General features: G+C 40.3%; 2 protein-coding genes across 3 annotated transcripts; one reads left to right on the forward strand and one right to left on the reverse strand.

Moving 5' to 3' along the window:
* Positions 1–5,978: 5,978 nt before the first annotated feature.
* LOC144635661 (uncharacterized) lies at positions 5,979–16,973 on the reverse strand. 2 transcript variants are annotated; one of them, XM_078494743.1, is made up of 5 exons: positions 16,468–16,973; positions 15,350–15,444; positions 12,252–13,304; positions 9,322–11,356; positions 5,979–6,742 (listed from the first exon to the last, which is right to left on the reverse strand). In XM_078494743.1, exons 1-4 carry the CDS (start codon positions 16,949–16,951, stop codon positions 9,434–9,436), a joined length of 3,555 nt encoding a protein of 1,184 aa, XP_078350869.1. In that variant the 5' UTR covers positions 16,952–16,973; the 3' UTR covers positions 5,979–6,742; positions 9,322–9,433. The 2 variants fall into 2 exon arrangements, with proteins under 2 accessions (XP_078350869.1, XP_078350870.1); XM_078494744.1 differs by having other exon boundaries at positions 15,988–16,604.
* A 341-nt stretch (positions 16,974–17,314) lies between these two features.
* LOC144636646 (uncharacterized) lies at positions 17,315–18,610 on the forward strand. Its single transcript, XM_078495834.1, has one exon. The coding sequence runs from the start codon at positions 17,342–17,344 to the stop codon at positions 18,446–18,448; it is 1,107 nt and encodes a 368-aa protein (XP_078351960.1). The 5' UTR covers positions 17,315–17,341; the 3' UTR covers positions 18,449–18,610.
* The last annotated feature ends 6,720 nt before the right edge of the window (positions 18,611–25,330 follow it).

Genomic DNA, 25,330 nt, shown 5'->3' on the forward strand with positions numbered 1-25,330 from the left:
TTTGGGTTTTCTGACAAATATCTCCATTCTTTCCTCTTCCCCAAGCCCATTTTGAATGAAAGAAGTTCACGACTATTATTGCCAATGTAACAGTAGAATTTTTACGCTGAGAAAGTCTCAGAGAAAATACATTTTAAGCGTCATTTTAATCGCATTTTAAGCAGATTTGACGGCAAAAAGACGGCAGCCGATCGGCCATGCAAAGTTTGAATTTAAGATTAATTTGTAGCATATAGCTTCGTTTGCTTTGACCTATATAATTTTTCTCTACTAAAGAATGTCTTATAGTGAATTTTATTGTAGTACTTAAATGCAAAAATGTATCTGAAAAATGTTTACTGCGTATTTTGTTGCATATTTTGTCGTTCGCTTGAGCTTCCTCCACGAGCTCGTCTAGCGCTCACGATCATCGAAGCAGGCAAAGCGCTCGATCTTTTGCTTTTTTTCCTCGGTCTAACGTAGGAAGAGAAAGCCGGAACACATATCAAAATTTGGCATTGTTTTCCATTTCTTTAATATTTATACTTGAAATTACTTTACAAGTCTTTTTGGCAGTTTTATAATGTTTTTAAATTGTGCCGGGAAACACAGAAACCGTGACGTCACAACCGTGTTTTCATACTCTCATCTAAACTCACCTATCGACCAATGAGCGCGCGCGTAGTATCTTAATTATTTTATAAATAACAATCTTAGTTAACCATTTAGGCAAGCAACAATAGTTTAAATTTTACAGTTTCTTTAAAAGTACTTTAAGTTAAAAAGTGTAGTTTCAGAAAAATGTAAACTGCATTCCTTATGTGAACAAAAAAGTAACAAAAAGAACTGTCGGAAAAAATCAGGTAAACAGAAATTTACCGCATGCGACGGTATGCACGACCGAAAAAAAATTCCAATATTGACTGACCTATTAGTGATCATTATATTTTCCCCTTCTAAGTGCCATTTTGTTTGTGATGAAAGCATATCATTATGTTGCTAAGCAAGTCGTTATCGAAGAAAACCACGGGCTCAGCCAATTTTCAGTATCTGGTACTTATTCCTCCGCCAAATTAAGAGCGTAGTCACTACAAAACATCCAAAACATACAGCTTTCTGGCAGAATTTAACATCCTACGCAGACGTTCTTTGGGCTCGTCGTACGTTTCTCCCTTGTGACGAGCCCAAAGAACGTCTGCGAAGGAGGCAAGGCAGAATTGGGCTTTAAATAATTATTATATTATCTTCAGATATGTTTTTTCTTTGTGCTTCACAATTAGCAACCAACGAAAGAGTTTCATTTAAATTAAATATATTCTTTAGACTTTCACCAAGATATTACTTTATCATGTTTTGTGTTTTGTTCTGGGGTTTATTTGTCATGTCGTCTATGATATCAAAGGCCACCTGCTCACAAAATGAAGTATACTTTTGTTTATCTAATTATCATCCACGTACGTGGTTACTGGAAAAATAAAAGTTGAATTCTACATTTTTTGTTAACATAGGATTTTTTTCTGAGCAACAAAACATAAATGTTTTGATTCGGTACTCGTTTTTAGCACTGAATGAAGAAACTGAATGATGTAGCCACATTCTTTCGATAACAGCAACGTCGGTTAAAAATTGGGAGGAGGAATAATGCGGGGAAGGAACAACAGGCAGAGGGTGCCACGCAGGCTAAAATGGAAATGAATGTTTTTCACTTTGCTGGAATCAAGTTTGCGAAGTGTAGCCCACTTATAAAACGTAAACCATATTTATTACAAGATGTCGTGAACGGAAAGTACCATGTAAACTTTATATTTTAGTTAACGAGGGAATAAATGTACCATATCCGTGTTTTACAGCATCATTTTAATTTGAAGGAATGTGTTGTTACCCCCGATTTAATAAATAACTAAAAAGAGGTTTAATAAAGGAGTTTTTGTAGGCTTATTTTTTAATTATTTATGGCTCGATATAGCAAGCTAAATTATGAGATATTTCACCTGTATTAACGCTATCTGTGCTTTACGTTTATTTCCGATTAACTCCTCTTAGTTTCGGCAATTTTGTCACTTGGATCATCTGTGTAGTGACCATATGCCGTAAAATGTATTACATTTGCAAGAAATTTGCTTCTTAGAACTGAAAAATTATCAGTGTGCGAAAAATGCAGGCTGCAGATCTGAAGTCTTACACTCCCATTAACGGCTTAACCTGTAAAGCGATCGGGTTAGCCTGACTAGCATAACAAAACGTTTTCGAATAAGCCTGAATAACGCTTCAGTTACCCTGAATAACGCTTCGGTTAGCCCAATTATGGCTAGCTATGGTTAATGGTACCCTGAATAACGCTTCAGTTACCCTGAATAACGCTTCGGTTAGCCCAATTATGGCTAGCTATGGTTAATGGTAATGGTAACATGACTGATATTCTTTATAAAATGGTCCAGATATGTAATCCGTATATAGTACAACGCGTGTGATTGGTCATTTTTACGGGCCATATTCTTTAGTATGGTCCGCAGATTTGAAGTTATCACGGTGCATCTTTTCAAGTTTGTTTTTGTTTCGAGATCATTGGCTTAGTGACCGCTACATCACACAAAGTAGTGAGTTTCCCGCCGTTTCGAGTGAAATCTCCAAGGGGAGCCTGGTACGGTTCACTTTGCATAGAGCAAATTGACCTGTGCCTCCCTACGGTCGAGGGCTACTTTGTCACGATGGAGCGGCCACTAAGCCAATGATTTCGAATCCCGTGCTCGAGATCACTCGAAACGGATCGAGTCGAAGCAGAAATTAATGGGAAGCTAACGCTCGAAAAGGAACGTTCTTCCGGGGGATAAGATAAAGCTTGGAATCCGAAGAGAAGCAAAGAGAAAGAAGAATAATCGAAGGCTGCCGTGAGGCAAATTTGGCGAGCTTTGAGCATTTTTGTGAAATTTATGAAGCTTCGAGTGCGAATGGTTGACCGACCAGGTCGCCAGCCTTTCGTTTCCTTTAATAGAAAGCAAAGCTGGGAAAGTTTAAATCGTCTAAATGGCTTTAGAACGACCCATCAAAATCACACAAGTGCAGGGTAAGGTAACTTACTTTTATTTGAATCCCTTACTACAAGTTGAATTTAGAGCGATTTTCAAATTATTCTCATGCATTCTCTATAATGGCTCAAAACATCATGCAATATTGTCATAGATCACAACAACGTCTGGGCCGCCTATGTATTTCTCACGGCAACATCGAAACCCGGCAAAATTGCTGCATTATATACATCTTGAATTTTTCTGACAATGTCATTCTAACAAAAAAAAAATAGTACATCCAACACTGTGTTATTTTAAATAGAAAAATTCAACATATAGAATCGGCATAGAACAAATAAATCATAGCTTTATCGGCGCCATGCTTGTTTTGTAATCCTTGCACGTGTGCAGCCTCGTATCTGCAATGGAGACTGTAGAGCGCGTGCAAACTGAAACCATGTTTAGTCACCTTAATGAACTTAAACTGCGAGCAGTCTCCCTTTTGGCTTAAATTCCGTGAAACGAACACAAAAATAGCGAGCGATCGAGCGCAAAGTTTGAGCGGCGAGCGGCGCGAGCCGTGAGTAGCGCGGAGTCACCAGACGTCTGGCGCCCGCGCTCGCCGCTCGAGCTTCGGGCTCGATTGATCGCTATTTTCGCGTTCGTTCCACGGATTTTAAAGGAAAAAGAGAGACTACTTGTCATCGTTTCCAGAAAATAACTGCACCAATTAATCGTAGAATTACAAGGTTTGAAGTTTGGATTCACGTCTTTATCAGTCAAACCGCCAACTCTAAAACGGTTTTTGAAAGCCAATAAGACAATGCATGAAACTGATGCGTCAACTGCTTTAAGACTTATTTTTCAGTCAGAATGGTTTTATCTCTTCAGCGTATACGAAAGATGTTTTAAGGAAAATCTAGAAGCCTGAGAGCTTGTTTGCAGGCCTAAAACGTCCGACCCTGGTTGTCCACAAAGTACAATGGTTAACGCTAACCACCTGATAAAGCCTGATCCACCGGATATCGTGATTTGTAGTCTGTGATGCTGGTGTATTTTAACGCCGCAAGCGTATTTCGATCAGGCGATCGTCATCTTGGTTTTGAACTCGGGAGAGGCTTGGGGAGGATTTAAAATGCGTCCTAGGGAGTAGGAATGAGGCTGAATGAAGAGTGTAGTGGGGAGGGGGATGGAAAGGAAAAATTCCCGCCACATAATCCCCCTTCCTGGCCTAGTTTGTGACTCGAAGACCAAATACGCAAGCAAAATTATCTAACGCTTGCCAATAAAAAACGCCTGAATTGCAGGCTATTTGGTTTGTTTTGTTAACACATATAACACTAGCAATGGACAGTGATTTATGCTGTGGATAGCGTTATCCACTCTTTAAGCAACCAGGACCTGACGGGTATTTTAAGGAAATCAATCAATATCTATGTGTCCGAACAGCAGCTCGTCGTGAACTTTTCTACACAAATTACAATGGATAACTTATATCAGAAAATTGGGCTCCACCGACTTCGTTTCATGGATAAAAACAGTGAAAACTACCCTGATATTTGAAAGTTAGCACTTGTAACTTAGCATGGTACCCTTTTTCTAAGTTATTTATTTTATTTTATTCTATTTGTTTATTCCATTTCAAAATTTACAATGATTAAATACAAAGCAAAACAAATAAAGAAGAGAAGTGGAAAAGGGAAAAATATAGAAAATTAATTTGATGCCCTTGATTTAATTACAAAATATTTTGGATAAAAATGTAAACTTAACATAGGAGAGGAAGAGGTATAAAGTAGTTAGTGCTGAGCAAAATGAAACTGGTAAAATGCTTTTTAAAAAGTTTTCTATTTGGCATATTACGTATAGATAAAAGAAGGTCATTCCTATAGTAGCATCCAAGAACAGTGTGCAAAATTTCCTAATATTTATTCTGGATAAACCGGGATTTAAGTGTTGTAAGGATGCACTTAGGGTAGCGTAATTATGTTGCTCAGATATCAGAGAAGGGTGTCATTCGACGGCTTTTCATCCATAAAGTGGTCGTATAATAGCTTGCAGGTACATAATTTAACAAAGGTTTACATAATGGGGGTTAAAGATGATTCAGTCAATAGAGGCAAACTATTCAAACCAAATTTCATCTGGGTGGCTCTGTTGTGCAATAATTCAACTTAGTATCATCCTTTAAATGAAACGCCCTCACAAATGAAGCACAATTTTTTTCAACCATTGATTTTTTCATATCTTTTCACAAAACGCATAGAAACGGTAAAGAAAGTAATCTAACTAAAGAAAAACAGGGGTTACCAAGGTTCCAAGATCGTTAAATCCATGCAAGGTTGTAACAAACAGGACAAACCCAACATAGTCAGGTCGCTTAGCGCAAATTTTTGGAGAAATCGTTACACGGTTGATTAAAGCACCAAACTTTGCAGAATGATTCTTTAAAGACTATTAAATAATTTTATCCGTGGCTCCACCTGAATTTTTTCTTGCAATTTGCAAAATTTGCTAACATTTTGACCCCGTACAAACTCTCAAGCACTGCTACCGCGCCATTTTGAATTGATGCAATGAAAGTGGGACAGAAGGAATATTTCTCTACCCCTGAAAGTAATTTGCAGTTTTATGCTTAAATGTTGCAAAAATATATAAAAATTGAAGACTTTGTTGAAGTTTTCGCTAAAATTTTAATTTTTAGCTGCAGTATTCTAAAATGTTTATTATGGTAATTATATATACGCTTGTAGTTTGTGGCCGCCGAAGGATGCAGAACATGCTTAAAGAAGCCTTGAAGAAACGAGATTACGCACAAATTTTGGCCAAGGCAGCTTCAATAATATGAAAACACATTTCCAGCCACAAGGCATAAAAATTTAATGGATTGTTTCTATAAAATAGTCAAGAAGTTAATTTTCAATTTGAGAAAGCAAGATAAGCACAAGTCCCAAGCATGCCTTACCATTGGCCAGCCTATTGTCTTAAGAGCGAAGGCACAGATTTTTGGCACAAAATGTCAAAATTGCGCTCACGGTCAAAAATAAATCTTGCCTTTATTTTCAATTTCTAGAAAGTTTTAAACAAGTTTTCAAAGGTTTTGGGGTTTAATTTTCAAAATACGGCCAACTTTCGGAAATATTTGAGAAAATTGATTTCGCACCATCAAGGGCTAAAAATAGCCGAATAAATTAGCAAAACTTAGCATTCGCAAAAGCGTTCTCGCGTTATTGGTAGAAGTTATATCCTCGGAAATTAAAAACATATATTTAAAGTAGAAGTATTTAGCAATGTTTACATGCCTGTGTTTCGGTTCTAGATCATACTTTTCACAGCGAAAGTAACGCTCTTTGATGACAATTTTATAACTGATTAAGTAAATACAGTTTCACTTCATAATAACAACCTGAATTTTTGATATGTGGCCACTCTCCAATCGGCTTCATTTTATGGCTATAAAAAGCCCAAAGACTCTTCTTTAACTACATATAAAAATTGGTTTGGGTTTTGCAGCGAGCGCATTTTAAAACGCCAGCGAAATCTGGGTAATTTAACTAAAATTTGAACTAATTTGCATATTACCGTTTTGATGCCATGTTAACCGCATTCACGCAAGAACCGAAAACTCTGGTTTGGTTAAAATTTTTGCGTTAAACATGTCTTTACACTTGAAAACGACGACATACCTGTAAGCATACAGTCCAGTTCTTGTCCATCTGATGAATTTGTTAGCAGAGCGTAATGTAGCAGTTACACTTAATTAGTTTGAAAAAAAACATACGGTCAAAGGTCACGACAGTTTGCGTTATGCGTGATGCTTTTTATAAAGATTGTAACGCATACCGATGAAGTAATATCTTCAAAAGCGCAAAATACTTCAGGGAATAGCTGTTATTGCAGTTGAGCCGGCGATAATATATTCTTTTGTTAAGAAAGTATGCGAACGAGGCGAAAGGGTCAACACATCGATCAACACAATGCAGAATGACCCTTTCGCCTCGTTTGTATGTCAAACCGCTGAGAACTGCAATAACAGCTATTACGTTCGTCCTTTTTAGAATTTCTGCTAGGCAGCCGGGAAAGGGAATAACGTAAGACGTGAGCACCCTATATCCCTGTTTTGAGGGAGGGGGGAAGGTGGGGTGGGATCGGGAGGGGAGGGAAATTGGCCTCATTATTCACTGCTCGTGTGAGGACATTGGGGGCCAACCATTCTACTTTTGAGGGGGGGAGGGGTATGGGTGATATTGAAAAAAATATTCCGCAAGCGCATGCGTGCAAGAAAAAAAAAATTCCTGCACAGGACAGTGGTCCAAAAAAAAATTCATGCTTGTACAGTGGGCTGGAAAAAAATTTCTGGCAGGATGTTCTCTGGGTTGGCACATTCAACTTTTAATATCAGCAAACTGTTAAAAGATTTTAGCATCTGCACTTAGGTAAGAGGGATTCATAGCACAATAATGTGTTCCCCTCAGATGGCTTTTTTGCCTGTGGTTACCGATCTTGGTACATTTTTTTTCTCAAATTCAAGATCATGCCTGGTGTTGTGACCTGAAGAACAATGTTTTGAATGCACTCTAAATCAAGGATGCCAGAATACATGTAGCTGCTGGAACATAAAGTTAACGTTATTATAAATATCTGTTTGATACAAATATGGAGGAAAATTCTTTATTCTATTAACAAAAAATAATTCAACTGTAGACAACTTGTGATTTTGCTCCAAGACTACGAAACAGCTTCTAATGGTAAATTGTCATTCTCTTATACAATGTAGGCTGGTAGACACAAACGAAGATATTTATTACACTAAATATCTATCCCATAAAATCACTCCGTGATACATGCAAAAACATTTCGGACGTTTTACTTCGGACGTTTAATTTTCGGACACTTTTTGTCTCATTTCGGACAAATTTCGGACAAAACTTTCGGACACTTTGGTGAAACATGGCTAAAGTAAATTTACGCCTACAAAACACGAATTAGAGTGAAACAACATCTGTGAAAATGATAGTTTTACTGTACCCTGAAGGTTTTACAGATGCACCGACGAGAAAATAACACAAATGCTGTAAAGCCATTACGTATTTCAAGCCATGTCTCAACTAGAGTTCGCTCCGTAGAGGAAGCTCAAAGCTTTGGAGTTCAAAGTGGCTTAATCTTCTGCTACAAGATGTTCAAGTTCCTCAGTTACAGCTTCCACTGTTTCTGCCATCCGAAAACCCTTCCTTGTCAAGTCGGATTTATTTGTGTACTTAAAACAGTTATACTGTACTGTAGATGTTTCGGACGCTTTAAAATTTAGACGTTTAAAAATTTCGGACGGTTTTACTTTCGGACACTATTATTGACCGAAATCGTACGAAATTGTTCGCACCTAATGTAGATTCTTTATTTAAATAACTCCCAAACATAAACACAAATACTTTCAGGAAAATCACGAAATCTGGTGCACCCCTCCTCTGGGGGGTTAGGACGAGAGGACGGCTAACAATTCAGACTACATTACCGCTTAAATGCTTTAAAATTAGTGTCTTATAGCAAGTTTATTAGAATCCGTTTTACTGGTTTTGTAAATTCACTGTACTCACATGTAGAATTAATTAAAACTAGAGAAAGTTAATTTTTTTGTGTTATATGTTCAACATTCTGTCGTTAAATCAGTAGTCATCTATAAATTTCACTTTCTAGGGGGGGGGGGATGATTTAGTTTGAAAAAAAAAATCCTGCAAGCGCACGTGTGCAAGAAAAACAAAATTCCTACATAAGACCATCGTCCCAAAAAAAAAAACGCTGCATGTACAGTGGGTTGAAAAAAAAATTCACGCCCACACCAAATCACCCATCCCCCCCCGTCAGAAGTAAAATGGCTGGCCCTTTAGTAAGGTGAAATGGAAAAGTTGGATAGGGAGGGCTAATGACTACCACTTGTGTGTTGGGGTATTTGACATTCAGATGGACCTGTGACCTCGGGGTGGAAATTATCAGAGGGCAGACTTAAAAATAATTGGAATTTTTCGCAGCGTTTCCATAATAATAATAATAACAACTTTATTTAATGAGGGTTACACATTACAGTTAAAAACTGAAAAACCTGTGGCCCTCCCCTAGAATAAAAGTTAATACTACTACAAATATATTATCAATAAAAAAAAAGAAAACAGATAAAATAGATAAAAACTAGATAAAAATACAAACAATAATTTGGGTGTGACAGTATAAAAATTTAAAAATTATGACATGGGAAAGCTATCTAAGTCGGCATAACCTTCCTTAATAAAATTACTATAATTATGTTTAAAGGCCTTAATGCTAATAATCGTAAACTCACTCTTGCTTGGTGTCTTAACAAGCGATGACATCGCTCAGTCCAACGTTAGCCTATAGGGGCAACGGATTCATCCATTTTTCCCTTATTCCCAACAGCAAAACCAAAAAGTACCTTAACACTGGTGGCAGCTACACTTTTTCAAAAACTCTTCAATTCGGCTAAGGTATGGCGCTTTTTTGTGTACCTTTATGTCATCGACGGGAATTTCAAAGTTCACGCATATTCTGTTAAGCATCGCAACCGCAAACTTCGACAACTTCGCTTTTCCCATCATCTCACACAAGTTGTAGCTGTCGAAGCTGATAGGGTGAACGGGCTGGATGTTCTCAAGAACATCTTCCCTCAGGTCGCTGAAATCCATTTCGGCTTCTGCACTTTCGTCATCTGACTCACTTTCAGTTTGGACAGGGTGGCCACCTTGGATCTTGCGCTTCGCGGCTAAACGGGAAAAGTAGCTCGTGATCTGCTGAGCCGTCAAGAATTCAGATCTGGTAAACATCCGGTTACCATTTGAATCTCTAGCACTTATCATTGAGCGAGCAACCGAGGCAGCATTGATTTTTTGCCCCGTTTGCTCTCCGATAAGGAACTTGCTCATCAAATAGTCCTTTTGGTTGTCGTTAAATCGCACTCTCGACGCTTGACTCGCTTTCAGTGCCCATCCCATTGGAAGCAAAGGCTGATTTGCTGTCGTTTGATTTCCGGTGGACTGCTGCAGCTGTGGAACACTTTCGAACTGCTCTTCACGTCTAACGGCATAGCCACGTACAGCTTTGTCCAACAAGGTCTCGCGTTCCAGGGCACGTTCGTGTTTTCCACAATCCAAGTGATGCTGTAAAGCAGAAAACCGCTGATACGATTTGATGCACCCCTCTTCAGGGCAGAAGAATAGCTGGGAAGTAGCTGGAGGGTCTGATGACTCGTCTGAACTTGACTTTGTCTCGGGTTTGGTCGATCGAGACTTAGAAGAAGTGAATTTATCTGATACTTCTTCGGTCACAGTGCTAGACAGCCGTGGAAGTGGTGCGTTGTTGTTTTCACCAGCGAATTGGCTTAGTTTGACGGTCTTACCAGGCCCGATACCATAGGCTTTCCAGGTTGTAAGGGAGTCTTCGCCATATTTGACGTTAGACACACCACTTATGCCATCAAACTTAACAGAAATTTTTGGGGTTGCCATTTCACACAATGTGACGTTTAGGCCGGGTACACCTCCAGAAGATCGCATTGCATTTACCATGTGGCTAGCATCTTCGATGTCGTTACCTTCATTTAGGTGAACCTTCATATGGGCCTTTATCGTTGCCGACTTCCTGTCACACGCTCGTTTCCCACCTTGGGGATCTGAGAAGTCAAGTCGTTTAACTGAAACTCCGTGGGATTTTCCTGCTTTCGAGGCACCGATTATTACTTCTCCGCTTCTGTAACAGCCAGCGTTGTCTTGTCTGTAATTGACAGTTTTCAGAGATGGCATAATTGCTTTAAGCTTGCCGATGACGTCTTCCATGATTGCCAACACAGTGCAACTGTCTTGGTTGCATGACTGGAAAACGTGGACGAACGTCATCATTTGTAGTTGCTGACTGATCTTCCGCATAGCGACGGTGACATGCCAAGAGAGACCACGCTTACCGAACCAATCCTTTTGGCTCTCACGATACTTTCGTGGCAAGAACTTCATTGCCCAGTCTTCAACCAGAAAAACAGATGACTCGTCAAGCTCGTCTACAACATCAAGTCGCGCCTGATCCTGATGGAGGCCACGTAAAAGATGGGATTTCCAAGCTTGAATGCTGGAGATCGCTTGGTCAGCAATAAAACTCAATTCGTCTTTGGCATCTTCGCCGATGTTCTCTTCTGTCATCATTGCAAGAGCGTTTTTTATGTCTGAAAGAGCTGTTGCCAATGCGTCACAACGGTCACAGTGATCTGTATGTTGGTGGTCACAAGGAGCTTGAAAATCTCGATCCTTTGGGTCACTTAAGGCGTACTGCCGGCAATGGTCTGCTACACAGGACTCTTCTGACACGTGCACCTGTTATAATTGAGAAATTCAAATAGTTATTATAAACGAAAGAATCATTTTTTTAAAACAGCTTTGCATCTCGATCCCTTTCGTTTGACGAACGTTGGCTCATGACTAGACAAATAACCATCATATTTAGCTAGCTAATTATAACATTTGCCATGACTATATTTAAAATGGTATTGCGGGCTTTGTTTACAGGCTACGGATTGGGGACTAATGAGCGTTATCGAAGGGTTAGCTTGGTTGCAGCCGCGCAGCCGCTCAAACGAAACATTTTGGGCGCGATTTCGTTTGAGCGCGAGTGCGCATACCGTAATGATTCGATTTAGCGCCCGGGGCGCTTATTTACTTTTGGCACCTCGAGGGAGGGCGCTTATTCGGGACAGGGCGCTTATTTAATTTCTTGAGAAACAACCAAATGTATCTAACAATAACAGAAACTGTAACAGTTAGAAATTGTTTAAAGTTCAGTTACTTTTAAAATAATTGTTCATTTTAGCAGTAAATATATACATGAACTGTACGGCGAATGGTCAGGAGTTTATCTAGTTGACGTCAATGACTTCAGTATGGGCAGTTATCCACAATAGGGGCACTTATTAGAATAGGGGTGCTTATAAGAACGGGGGCGCTAATTAGAATGGGGGCGCTTATTGGAATAGGGGCGCTTATTTACAAAAACACATTCGAAGGAAGGCGTTTATTCGGAAGGGGGCGCTTATTGGAAGGAGGGCGCTAAATCGAATCATTACGGTACGCATCGCCCGTGTCGTTTGGTGTATGTAAATCTCGCCCACAGTCGCCTACTTAAAGGCCCAGCATGGAGCTACGCAGTTTCGCAGCAAAAGAATAAAGGTTTCTAATGAATGGGAACTTTAGGCGTTTATCAATACCGTCTTACATTGTAGTCACTTTTTAAGTAGCGCTTAGCAGACATGAGGAGTTCCCGCTGTTCTTTGGCCCACGTCATTCCCATTAAATGGTCTCCCAAGCGCTCTGTGACATTGATGAGATCTTCAAAAGCCTGGGCTCCGGCCGCACTAATATAGTCGAGACCCTGTAACGACTTTCTAGTAGATGCTGCACAGACTGAAAGGATGTTTAACAGAGTTCTGCGGCTGAGTGGGGTAAACTTGGACTCCTCTGCATATGCAAGGTACTGCTTTACAATAGACTCTGGGATTAACATTCGGATGACGTTAGGGACAGTCACAACCTCATGTGTTGATAACTTGATAGTCTTCTCTCCGAATGGCAAGTCCTGGATAACATGAGGACTAGTTATGAAATCCAAGAAGTGGTAGAGCTGTGTTGGCGACACGAACAATTTTGTCTGCGATGACTGTGGCACTGGAACACCTCTCCCATGAAGCAATGTATGCTTTCTTGCAGTAGTAAATCTATACCGGGTAAGACCAGGGATCCACTTTTTCAGAGTTCGGAAAGTGACCTTGTCTGCCATTATCGATAGTATTTGTCGACGGGTATCCCAGGTGCTTGCATTACTGTAGCACTCTGTCAGGGCATTCATGAGTACGTTATCCACATCTTCATCCTCGCTTTCGCTGTCACTTGAGAATTGCTTGTTCAACGATGGAACAAGCGAGTGCCACAACTCGTCTGGTTGATTTGGTGCTACCTCATCTAAAACAGCACCAACTGCCTGTTGTGCCTTGCGAAGATGGCGACGACGTGTTCTTTCACTTGCTTCATTCCATGGAATAGTAACAGTATGCCTGACTGGACTGACATCCCTGCTTTCTAAGAATTCGTTCAGTTTGGTCAGCGGTGTAGACTCTTCGCGCGTAGGCCCCCTGCTGTGGGAATCAGGTGTGACGTCAACGCTAGTGTCTGAAGGGCAATACAAGCTCCCCCCTGGCGTCTGGACGTTGGAAGGATAACACAGAGACGCTGGCGTACTTTGAGCCACTGGTGCAGCGCCAATAGAGGTATTCTGTAACGAATAATAAAATTCAAACCTACTCAATACCACCTAATTATTAATCAAAGGTGCTTTGTTAGCCCACTCGTGAATGAGAATACTAAATGTATTGGTGTAGAGCTATGAAATGATTCTGTCTTTTTGTGAGCGGCATGTTAGTATAGAAGTTGTTTGAAGGGAGATATGATCACGTTGGTTCCTTGTGTTTACAGCGGACGCGGGTAATCCATTCATTTTTTTTTTAGGACAATCTATTTTACAATTTTATACGACGTCTTTTTTTTTCTTTCTCCTTTTGTTATGAATCTATTAGAGATGCAAATCAAGTACTATACAGTATATTATTAAAAGGCAACAAAATTCGTCAGTTTGGCGAGCTTTTTTTGATAAATTATTTACGTATCATGACTATCGATTATCGTACAATACGCTTGGAACTATAAAACATTCAGAGACTGCTAAAATTGGACTGAAATCAACCTTTTAATACCCAACACAGTCGCAGTCCACAGTTCGTGCCTGCAAAATCTAAAAATTTCATGAAAACACGGAATATCACTAGTGCTTCGAAGATTTTCATATTTTCTCTAAGATTATTTCTTCTATTTGTCATGTGAAATTCTTAAGAGCTATAAATCGAGCCATTCGAATAGCTTTTATACATACAAGCCATTAAACTTTGAACCTACGGTATCGGTCAGCGGGATAAGAACATTACAAAGAAATCTATATGCTAATTTTCGGCGCATAGGACACGCAAGTCGAAGTGGTCTAGCGGTTAAGCGTTTGGTCTTCAAAACCATAGTTGATGTTAAGAGTCGCCGGTTCAAACCTCAGAGGGGTGAATTTTTTTTTTTACGACAATCTTTTTTACAATTTTATACGACGTCTTTTTTTTTCTTTCTCCTTTTTTATGAATCTATTAGAGATGCAAATCAAGTACTATACAGTATATTATTAAAAGGCAACAAAATTCGTCAGTTTGGCGAGCTTTTTGACGATAAATTATTTACGTATCATGACTATTGATTATCGTACAATACGCTTGGAACTATAAAACATTCAGAGACTGCTAAAATTGGACTTTATTCATACAATTGTCCTGAAATCAACCTTTTAATACCCAACGCAGTCGCAGTCCACAGTTCGTGCCTGCAAAATCTAAAAATTTCATGAAAACACGGAATATCACTAGTGCTTCGAAGATTTTCATATTTTCTCTAAGATTATTTCTTCTATTTGTCATGTGAAATTCTTAAGAGCTATAAATCGAGCCATTCGAATAGGTTTTATACATACAAGCCATTAAACTTTGAACCTACGGTATCGGTCAGCGGGATAAGAACATTACAAAGAAACCCATATGCTAATTTTTAGCCCAAATGACACGCAAGTCGAAGTGGTCTAGCGGTTAGGCGTTTGGTCTTCAAAACCAGGTAGTTGATGTTAGGAGTCGCCGGTTCAAACCTCAGAGGGGTGAAACAAAAAGTTAAAAAAAAAACAAGGAAAATTAATTTATAATTTAAAGCATAAATTATTATTCATAAATTAAAGTTAACAGCCCATAATTTAATGGATAAATTATTATTCATAAATTAAAGTTAACAGCCCATCGACCGACCGACCGACTGACTGAGTGAAAATTTGCATATCACTTTCCATAACCATACTCGTTTCATTACATTCACGAGTAAAAACTAGCAATGGTATATTGCAGCTCCTGAGTTTTGATTAGTTATCAGGCAATGGTATATGAGCTCAAATACCATGGACCACAAAATATGGTAGCCGATACGAGTCAACGGAAACAGCTAGAGAGCTCAAATATTGCAATTCTTTGGGCAATTTTAAAAAAATAATTACTCCACTCGCGCTTGTTGGATATGAGATCGTTATAGCCAACTCAGCGCTACGCGCCTCGTTGGCTATCTACCATCTCATATCCAACGCCTGAGGCTAATCTTGATAGCTTTTAGTGACTCAAGCAATAAGTAGAAGCAATTTTTTTATAACCCGGCTATTGAAGTGGTACATTACAAGAGATGGTTTACACTTACCAACGACATGTTTTCCATTTGCAGAATGACTTCGCCTTCTACTGCCGCCTTGTTTTCAGCATCCACAAGAAGCTTACGACAATTAGAACAAACGCCTGTGAAAATTAAATGCAATTGATTTCAACTGTTGGTTTCACGCTTTTACCTACGCGAAGTTGCAGAAAAAAATGTTTTTTTTTTTACTTAGAACATAACAGTCAAATCTGTTTAAACATGTGCCGTTCAACCGATTTCTAGTAACGGTATTGACATGACAAATAAGTATTGAAGTCTTATTTGCGCAAAAGATTGGTAAGAGGTAATAAATGCTGCAGCAAGAACAAATTCCGCATAGAGAATACTTTTTTTCTCCTGCAATACCAAGACACTTAAACTATGGCCACAAATTTTTCTAAAGGGGTGATGTAAACCGAGGGTGCGCAAAGGATTCGTTTCTCTTGACAAGCGGTCGGGAAACGAGCGACCATGGAAAGTTGTGAAACGAAGTCCGAAAATATCGGACTTCTGCTTGCACTGAGCATGCCTAGCTTTTGAAAGCAACGTTCGACGAACTTCTGTTTTTTTTTTTTTACTTCCGGCCAGTTTTTATTGTTTTCACAACCATTAAAATTGATCTTGCAACGAACATTTCGACTCACTTGTCGCATTAAGCTTGCGCAGCAAGGAACTGAGACTCGATGTACGCAGTCTCGTACCCAGAGGCCGCGATTCATCTGGTCTGCGCCAGGGATCGGGATATTTGAGGTAATCTGAAAGCTAGCCCGCCAAACAGTCGACCGAATAGAATTGGCTGTTGAAAACTTTTTCGTTTCACCACAGTCTTCGGCGCACATCAAACAGGAACCAGGTTCTTGTTCCGGTTTTGGATCAGCGCACAGCCGTTGAGTTTCCCAATCGCTGGTCAAAGGGAACGCAGGCTCTGGGAACGAGATCGCGATGTACGAGATTGACTTGTGCCTGGTTAACTGGAGCATGCGCGTTTCTGATGATAGGAATTAGCTGAGGCATATCCATTGTCTTCAGATCAGATCGGAATTTAGAATTTAAATGAAAAACGGTTTTAAGAAATACCTGTTAAGTAACTTTACTGTGGTTTAAATAAAAACAAACTGACTCACCCGTGCCGACTGGAAGAAAGATTCCTGTCTCTTTCATTACAAACTGCGAGCCCAACTTACTTAAGCCTCTCTCTGCTTTTGGCTTTTTACTGGTAGTGGTGTTGTGCCTCGACAAGCTCACTGGTATGGCACACTTAGTAGAACTGCGCTTCCAGCTGACGCCAAGGCATGCACGATGTTGTGGACATATAGTCCAGTTTTCTATGTTTCGAGGCGGCGCAAAAATTGTTGCTCTCGCCAACAATAATTCTACTTCATCTTCAATCCCGATAATAGAAAAGGCTGACTTGTGTCCTGATATATCTCGATGACAGGTGAGCAAAGGAACTATTTCTACTGACTTTGTCCTATCTTTTGAATCATAACCGCAGCGACCGCCAACAATGGCGAGAAACGAACAAGCGCTGCCCTCCATTGTTTCCCACTGAAAAAAGTGAAATGCGTATAAAAATACCTTGATGTTCATTTCACTCGTACTGCCCATCCCCCCCCCCACACACACACACAATTCCTTTTACCTTGGCATAAGCGTCACGCATTATACTGACATGTCGTGAGTCTTACTTGCAACTGACCAGTAGCACGAACTGAAAAGGAAAAATCTAGCCAATTTATACCAAAATATAAATTATAGTTAATGTCTAACCATACACCCCAATAGAGAGAATAAATCAGGTCACTTCCGGTCATGGATCACTTCCCATATATGAGTTACCCATGTCGGGTGATATGTCGGGTGATCCCGCTCAGCCAATCAGCATGTATCATGCACGTGAAATCTCGCACTGTATAATCACATGCTCAGCAGTGCACAACACAGTTCTTGCACTTTCCTCAATCACAGAACCAAAATTTACTTGTTTTATTTGTGGAAATGGCTCTTACAAAGCGAACAACTCGCAAATCTGCTGATGGAAAAGCTCCACGAAAGCAGTTAGCTACGAGAGCGGCCCAAAAGAGCGCTCCGGCCGTCGGCGGGGCGAGAAAACGTAAACAGACACAAGCAAATCAGGCAGTCCCACTCACCGTCGATGGCCCAAACAGCCAAGGACAAGACGGTCAAGATGCTAACTTTAACAGCGTCCAACTCGCTCAAATCAAATCCATCGTTACAGCCACAGTAAACGAAACCATGCAAGCCGTTGCGACCAGCGCTGCCCTCGCCGCAGTGGAGGCCATGAAGAATGATGCGGTTGGCCAACAAGTCAACGCTCAGTCGCACGAGGAGGCAACAACTCCCGCCACTATTCAAGGGATGCCAAACCTCCTCGATGGAAACAACCAGGAGTACGGAAACCCACTGCAGGACGTACCAGCCAATTACGTCAAAGAAATCCAGTCCGGTGAGTTCTTCGAACTATCGAAATTGTTACCTAAGAATTTATCGGCCTTTGAAGACGGTGATCCCCTAACCCTTACAATGGAAAACTCTGTCATCAAAGTCTGCAAGAAAGCCAACTCAAGTACCTCCATCACTGACATTGAACAGTGGACTACCGCATTTAGTACTTATATGAGTATTTTTATTCGTAAATTCCCCTTAAGATCTCAGGAATTTTTACAGTACATGAGCGTTATAAGGTATGCAGCTCAGTTTCATAAGGGCCTGGGATGGTGTATATACGATTTTAAATTCCGTCAGAAGGCTTCTTTAGACAAGTCACTTGTATGGTCAAGGATCAACCAGCAGTTGTGGCTCATGATATTTACAGTGGCCCCTTCTGTGTTGAGGGAAGAATACCCTCTTTTTTCAAAAGGACCCCATGTCAGTGTCTCTACCGGGGCCGCACCTAGAGGCACCTGTAATAATTTCAACAGGACAGGATCCTGTCTTAGAGAGCCATGTGCATTTAGACACGTCTGCAATAAGTGCGGGGGCCCCCACCCCGGGCGGGACTGTAGCTCCCCCTCCAACCCTCCACGAGGCAGATACAACAGCAAGGATACCAAATCCAGTACATCTAGTAAATCTAAGCACTAAGGGTAAATATTATCCATTACCAACTCCAGTAAATGTTAACTCTTTGGAAAAAGTTCTTGATGGTCATCCCGACCGTACTTTAGTTAATCAGTTATGCCATAATCTTAGGTATGGTGCATGTATTGGCTATACTGGGCCCCGGGTCCCCAGATTTTGCAAAAACCTGCCTACAGCATTGGCCCAACCCGATATTGTTACTTCCAACCTGGCTAAGGAGGTGGCTCTTGGTCGTATTGCTGGCCCTTATGACAATCCACCCTTTCCCAACTTTCAGGTCTCACCCATTGGTTTGGTACCCAAAAAACATTCCAGTAAATTTAGAACCATTTTTCACTTGTCATTCCCGAAGTCAGGGGAAACTAGTATTAATCATTTTATCTCAAAGGAGGACCATAGCCTCCAATACATTACAATAGACAATGCAATCCAAGGCATTCAAAGCCTTGGGCAAGGATGTTTCCTTGCCAAGACTGATATCGAATCCGCCTTTCGGCTCATACCTATCAAACCCAAAGATTACGAACTGTTTGGCATATGTTGGGAAGGCAAGTTTTACTATGAAAAAGTTTTACCTTTCGGCTTGAGGAGTGCACCGTACATTTTCAATCAGCTTTCGGACGCCATTGAGTGGATCCTAGCGAAAAAGTGCTCAATTTCATTTGTCTGTCATATCCTTGACGATTTCCTAATTATCGAGCCTGCATCAGCTTTGCCCCCACATAGTCAAATTTGTCAGGAGAGTTTAACAAGCATGTTACTCTCATTCAAGAGTCTTAACATTCCGATAGCAATTGACAAAACAGCTGGCCCAACTCAGGTTATCGAATTCATGGGTATTATACTTGATTCCGATCGAATGGAGGCCCGACTTCCTCCGGACAAGGTCAGTCGTATCCTGGAATCTCTCCATTCTTTCCAACACAGGAAGTCCTGTACGTTGAAAGAACTACAATCACTCATCGGGACTCTAAATTTTGCCTGCAAGGTCGTTCCCCCGGGAAGACCCTTTCTACAGCGGATGATCGAATTGACACGAAATGTCAAGCAACCCCACCACCACATCAAGCTTAATTCAGGTTTCTTCAAAGATCTCACCATATGGCAGAAATTTATTGTTAACTGGAATGGGGCCAGTTTTTTCCTGGCACCTTCCTGGGTTGACTCGGAGACCCTCGAGCTGCACACAGATGCATCAGGTGCACTTGGTTATGGGGGAATATTCAAATCCAAGTGGTTTTCTGGCCCCTGGGAACCCCACCAAAAATTGGGAGAGCCAGGCATCAGCATTGCCTGGCAAGAATTATTTGCTCTAGTAGTGGCCTGCCATTTGTGGGGTGAACATTTTTCCAACAAGCGCATCCTTTTTTATTGTGACAATGAGTCAGTAGTTAGCATTGTCAACTCCAAGCGGTCTCGTATACCACGGGTCATGGATTTAGTTCGTCACTTGACCCTTCTAACCCTCAAATACAATATCTACATCCAAGTTCAACACATCGCAGGCAAAATAAATGAAATCGCCGACTCCCTTTCTCGTTTTCAGTTGAAACGATTTCGTATGCTGGCTCCGTATGCAGACCCAAGTCCGTGCCCGGTGCCACAGGAACTTTTACAAATCTGAATGCTGACATTCAGCGGTACCTTGGACTATCACTCGCTGCCTCCACCAATCAGACCTACAGTTCAGGGGAAAAGCAATTCTTGGATTTCTGCCAGTTATACAGGCCACCAAATCTACCGATGTTTCCAGCCAACGAAGAACTATTGATGAAATTTGTCGCATACTTAGCTCAATCGATAAAACACTCCTCGATAAAATGCTACCTCGCGGCTGTTCGTCACCTCCATATCCGTATGGGTTATGAGCTCGATCTTAAAAAATTCGTGCGCCTCCAATTGGTTTGCCGGGGAGTCAAACGCTCTCAAGGGGATAATACTAGGGTACGACTCCCGATAACTATCCACCACCTGCAACTTTTTTATGCTCTCTTAGCAGTTCCCTACACCAAACATTTTGATTCACTCATGGTCTGGGCTGCTATGATGTTAGCCTTTTTTGGTTTTCTGAGATTGGGTGAACTCACATGCAATTCCAAATTTTTACCTGAGATTCACCTTACCTCAAGGGATGTTCGGTTCTTCCCTCACCAGGGCAATCCTAACTTTATGACACTGGGCATCAAAGCTTCCAAAACAGACCCATTCCGCACTGGACACACCATCACTATAGGGAAAACTGGTCTCCCCCTCTGTCCAATTTTGGCCATGCAAAATTACCTGCAGGCAAGAGACACCTCCTCTGGGCCTTTGTTCATATACTCCTCGGGCACACCCCTGACTAAAACAGCTCTAGTATCAGAAACCAGGACCCTATTGTCCCGGTCAGGTTTCAATTCTTCCCTTTATGCTGGGCATAGTTACAGGATTGGGGCTGCCACAACAGCAGCATCAGTTGGGCTCCCCGCATGGCTAATTAAAACAATGGGTAGGTGGTCATCAGACTGTTACGAGCGATACGTCAGAGTTCCGCATTCTGTTTTATCTGATGTTTCAAAAACCCTCGCTAGAAAAACACATCTTTAGCCCCTTAAGGGGAGAATTTTTAAACATAATCGATGTATTTACGACGTACTTAAGCCCTTTGTGCCCCAATATCAACACGCATTTTCTCCTCCTTGGCCTCTAAAATTTTATTTTATTTTAATTTTTTTTTTTTTTTTTTTTTTTTTTTTTTACTATCTCTACCCGCAAGTTACGAGATTCATTCCCATCATGTATATGTGAGGAGACATTAGATGTTGGTCCCATTGGTGCTCAAAGGGTTGAAGTAGCTGCATATTTCTAAGCAACAAAGTTTCGCGATTTGATTTTATTCGATACAAGTACATGAATGTACTGTTTCTATCGTCTATGGGGAATACACCTTTTGTGTATTTGGTGGGGATGAAGTGCTCCCATAGAGGTCACCCTTTACCCCATAGACTCTTATTACTCCTTATCCCGGGGGATTCGACCCCTAGAGAGGATTATCAACTCTACATACCCTGGGGGATTATTACCCCCTAGAGAGGATTATCACCTCTCACTAAGTACCCTGGGGGATTATCACCCCGTAGAGAGGATGACCACCTCTCACTCAGTACCCTTGGGGGATTATCACCCCCTCTTGAGGATTAACACCTCGTACTGAGTACCCTGGGGGATTATCACCCCTGGGGAAATCCTAGGAAAAGTGATCTACAATTCTTAATTGGAGTGCTTCATCCCTTACCCCTTTTCCCCACAAATATTCTGGTTGTGTTGTTTGTTTATATATAGTTATAATAAGGGTTATGGGTTAGGAACATTAAAGCCAATTTATACCAAAATATAAATTATAGTTAATGTCTAACCATACACCCCAATAGAGAGAATAAATCAGGTCACTTCCGGTCATGGATCACTTCCCATATATGAGTTACCCATGTCGGGTGATATGTCGGGTGATCTCGCTCAGCCAATCAGCATGTATCATGCACGTGAAATCTCGCACTGTATAATCACATGCTCAGCCGTGCACAACACAGTTCTTGCACTTTCCTCAATCACAGAACCAAAATTTCCCTCCCACCCTTCCCTGTTTTATCCCTCTCTGCTGGTTTATTTTTATGGAACAATTTTATTGTCATAGTTCTTAAAGTCGTTATTTGAAGTTACTGTTTACACCTTAGTTATCATTGCAATACCTTTCTATTCTAATACATGTACCGGTACTACTTGTATACCAAGGAACACATCTACTTGCCACATGCCATAGTAGCCGGTTTGCAGAGGCTTTATAATTAATTAATAATAGTGAGGTTATTTTCCCTCAATACAGTGCTAATCTCAGTTTAAAGTATTGACTTTATTGATGTTTAATAAAGATGGGTTTCGGGATGAAGTGCTCCCATAGAGGTCACCCTTTACCCCATAGACTCTTATTACTCCTTATCCCGGGGGATTCGACCCCTAGAGAGGATTATCAACTCTGCATACCCTGGGGGATTATTACCCCCTAGAGAGGATTATCACCTCTCACTAAGTACCCTGGGGGATTATCACCCCGTAGAGAGGATGACCACCTCTCACTCAGTACCCTTGGGGGATTATCACCCCCTCTTGAGGATTAACACCTCGTACTGAGTACCCTGGGGGATTATCACCCCTGGGGAAATCCTAGGAAAAGTGATCTACAATTCTTAATTGGAGTGCTTCATCCCTTACCCCTTTTCCCCACAAATATTCTGGTTGTGTTGTTTGTTTATATATAGTTATAATAAGGGTTATGGGTTAGGAACATTAACTGCCCATGAGAAAGAAAAGTATTTCAAACATTGTTTACTTTCAGAGTTTGCTTACAGGCCGAGCACGGATCCAGTATAATCCACTCACCACCCACCGCTCACCGCCCCATTCTTAAACTTTTTTTGTATTCATTCTCAAATGCCAGCAAAAAGGTTTTTATAAAAATATTGAAGATCCGATACCAGGATTCATTGTAAGAAGATAAAAAGCGTTCTCTGGTAAAAAAATTAAAAATTATAAGCTTTCGACAGCCGGACTGCTGTCTTCGTCTTCTACTTCATTTTTATCCGTCGAAGACAGCAGTCTGGCTGTCGAAAGCTTATAATTTTTAAATATTTTACCAGAGAACGCTTTTTTATCTTCTTAAAAAGGTTTTTGTTGTATGGATGCAAAGGTGTTTTCTGTAAATTCTGTATGCTTAAAATTTGACACTTAACCAAACATACTTCAATTCCGAAATTAAAATTTCGTGATATTTTCTGTAAGTTTATAATTAGATTTCATAATTCAATTTGGATGTTTACACAGGTGTTGTAGTGCGCAAATTTTGTGCGACAGAAGTGTTCGTGGGCAGCGGATTTTTTGGCTTTTTGATATGTGAAATTTTCAATGTTTATCGGGGAGATTTAGTTTCTTTTACTAATTTATTATCAATATAGTGAGCTATCCGCACACGCGTCTGCACTGAATACGGCTTGTAGCTTGATCGAGGGTGGCACGTTCAGCGGCTAGCGTAGTATCCAGAGGGGCCCTGCCTGGTTAACCTAAAATCTAATTAAAATAAAATTCTAAAATAAAATGAAAACTTATAAGAAATATAAATAATAGCAATTTAAAAATATAAATAACTCTACATGTAACTATTTAAAGATATTTTCACTCCCAAAAAAAGAAATAAAAATAGTAAACTACCCGTCAACAACAAAACATTCTTGAAATTCCATTTACCGGTCATGCGTTACAACTTTATCTGAATCGTCACGTAATACTCAAACAAATCGTAACACTGGCCTTTTAGTCCCTTGCAGCTAATTTTGGGTAAGTACGCAAAGATATTAAAAAAAATTCATGGCTGCGTAAAAGATGATCTTGTTCAGATTCAAGAAAATGTAATTATAGATCGTAAATTTTTGTAGAGAATGAAATGTGGCATCTGTGAGTCTCCACTGTTTATAAATCAAACGCTCCTTTCACCGCTTTTACTGTATCTACCGCAGCAATATAAAAGGTAAGTGATCCTTTCAGTAGCGATAGAAAAGGATTTCAAGTTTAATTTAGTGTTAAGCACAAATTTAAGGAAAACCAGAGTTTTCAACTTTTACGCGAATGCGGCCGTTACATGTAACATGTCATCAAAACGGTGATATGCAAATTAGTTCAAATTTTAGTTAAATTATCCAGATTTCGATGGCGTTTTAAAACGCGCTCGCTTAAAAACCCAAACCAATTTTTATATGTAGATAAAGAAGAGTCTTTGCGCATTTTATAGCCATAAAATGAAGCCGATTAAAGAATGGCCACATATCGAAAATTAATGTTGTTATTATGAAGTGAAACTGTATTTACTAAAGCAGTTATAAAATTGTCATCAAAGAGCGTTACTTTCGCTGTGAAAAGTATAATCTAAAACCAAAACACAGGCATAAAAACATTAATTTATTCTTCAACTTTAAGTATATGTTTCTAATTCTCGATGATATAACTTCTATCAACAACGCGAGAACGTTTTTGCGAATGCTTAATTTTGCTATTTAATACGGCTATTTTTAGCCTTCAATAGTGCAAAATCGATTTTCTCAAATATTTCCGAAAGTCGGCGGTATTTTGAAAAATAAACCCCGAAACCTTTGAAAACTCACTTAAACCTGTTTAAAAATTGAAAATAAAGTAGGGTTTTATTTTTGACCGTGGACAAGGTTTGCTTCAAAAATCTGTGCCTTCGCTCTTAAACAAAAAGAAAAAAAATCACAGGAATCCGATACAGAAGCAAGGCACTCATGCGACTGATACGAGCGTGAACCGCCTCTGCCTGTCTAGACTTACTTGAACCCACATAGACTGACGAGATGCAAGCGGATCATCCAGCATTTACACTAGTTAGGAATTTCTATTTTCTATGCCAGGGTCACACTAACCTGCGATCTTTCTCCTCCTGCCGCAAAAAAAGAACGCCTGATCGCAGGTTAGGGTCACACAGCTTGAAGAATGGACATCAGAAGCCATGTACGAGCACTTTGACGAAGATGGAGTTTTACCCCCTTCCTGCCTGCGAAAGGTCTGTTTACTGTTGGTGCCCTACACCACCTTCAAAAAGCTCTTTTCTTGGTACCGGCATCCGTCTCCACCAGTTTTCAACTGAAAACCAACCGGGTAAAAGTATACCACCAGTTACGATTCCTCCATCTGTACCTAGAAAGCTCTCTGCTTTCATTGTAATACCACATCCAGTTTTAGGGGAAAGGGCGGACTTGGCAGGCATTAAAAGAGGAAACAGAAACACTTCTCTATTTAGCCTCCCGTCCGATTGAGTCCCTTGATGCCGACTTTGAGCACTTC

This window comes from Oculina patagonica, chromosome 13, assembly GCF_052425735.1.
Source record: "Oculina patagonica isolate OP01 chromosome 13, crgOcupat, whole genome shotgun sequence".
Taxonomy (NCBI): Eukaryota; Metazoa; Cnidaria; class Anthozoa; order Scleractinia; family Oculinidae; genus Oculina; species Oculina patagonica.

Bases quoted from the DNA above. Each gene is read 5' to 3' on its own strand.
- LOC144635661 (XM_078494743.1), bottom strand. From the start codon at position 16,951: ATGGGCAGTACGAGTGAAATGAACATCAAGGTATTTTTATACGCATTT. The intron at 15,445-16,467 runs GTGAGTCAGTTT...TAATTTTCACAG, and splicing joins CTTTCTTCCAGTCGGCACGG to GCGTTTGTTCTAATTGTCGT. The intron at 13,305-15,349 runs GTAAGTGTAAAC...TATTCGTTACAG, and splicing joins AAATGGAAAACATGTCGTTG to AATACCTCTATTGGCGCTGC.
- LOC144636646 (XM_078495834.1), top strand. From the start codon at position 17,342: ATGGCTCTTACAAAGCGAACAACTCGCAAATCTGCTGATGGAAAAGCT.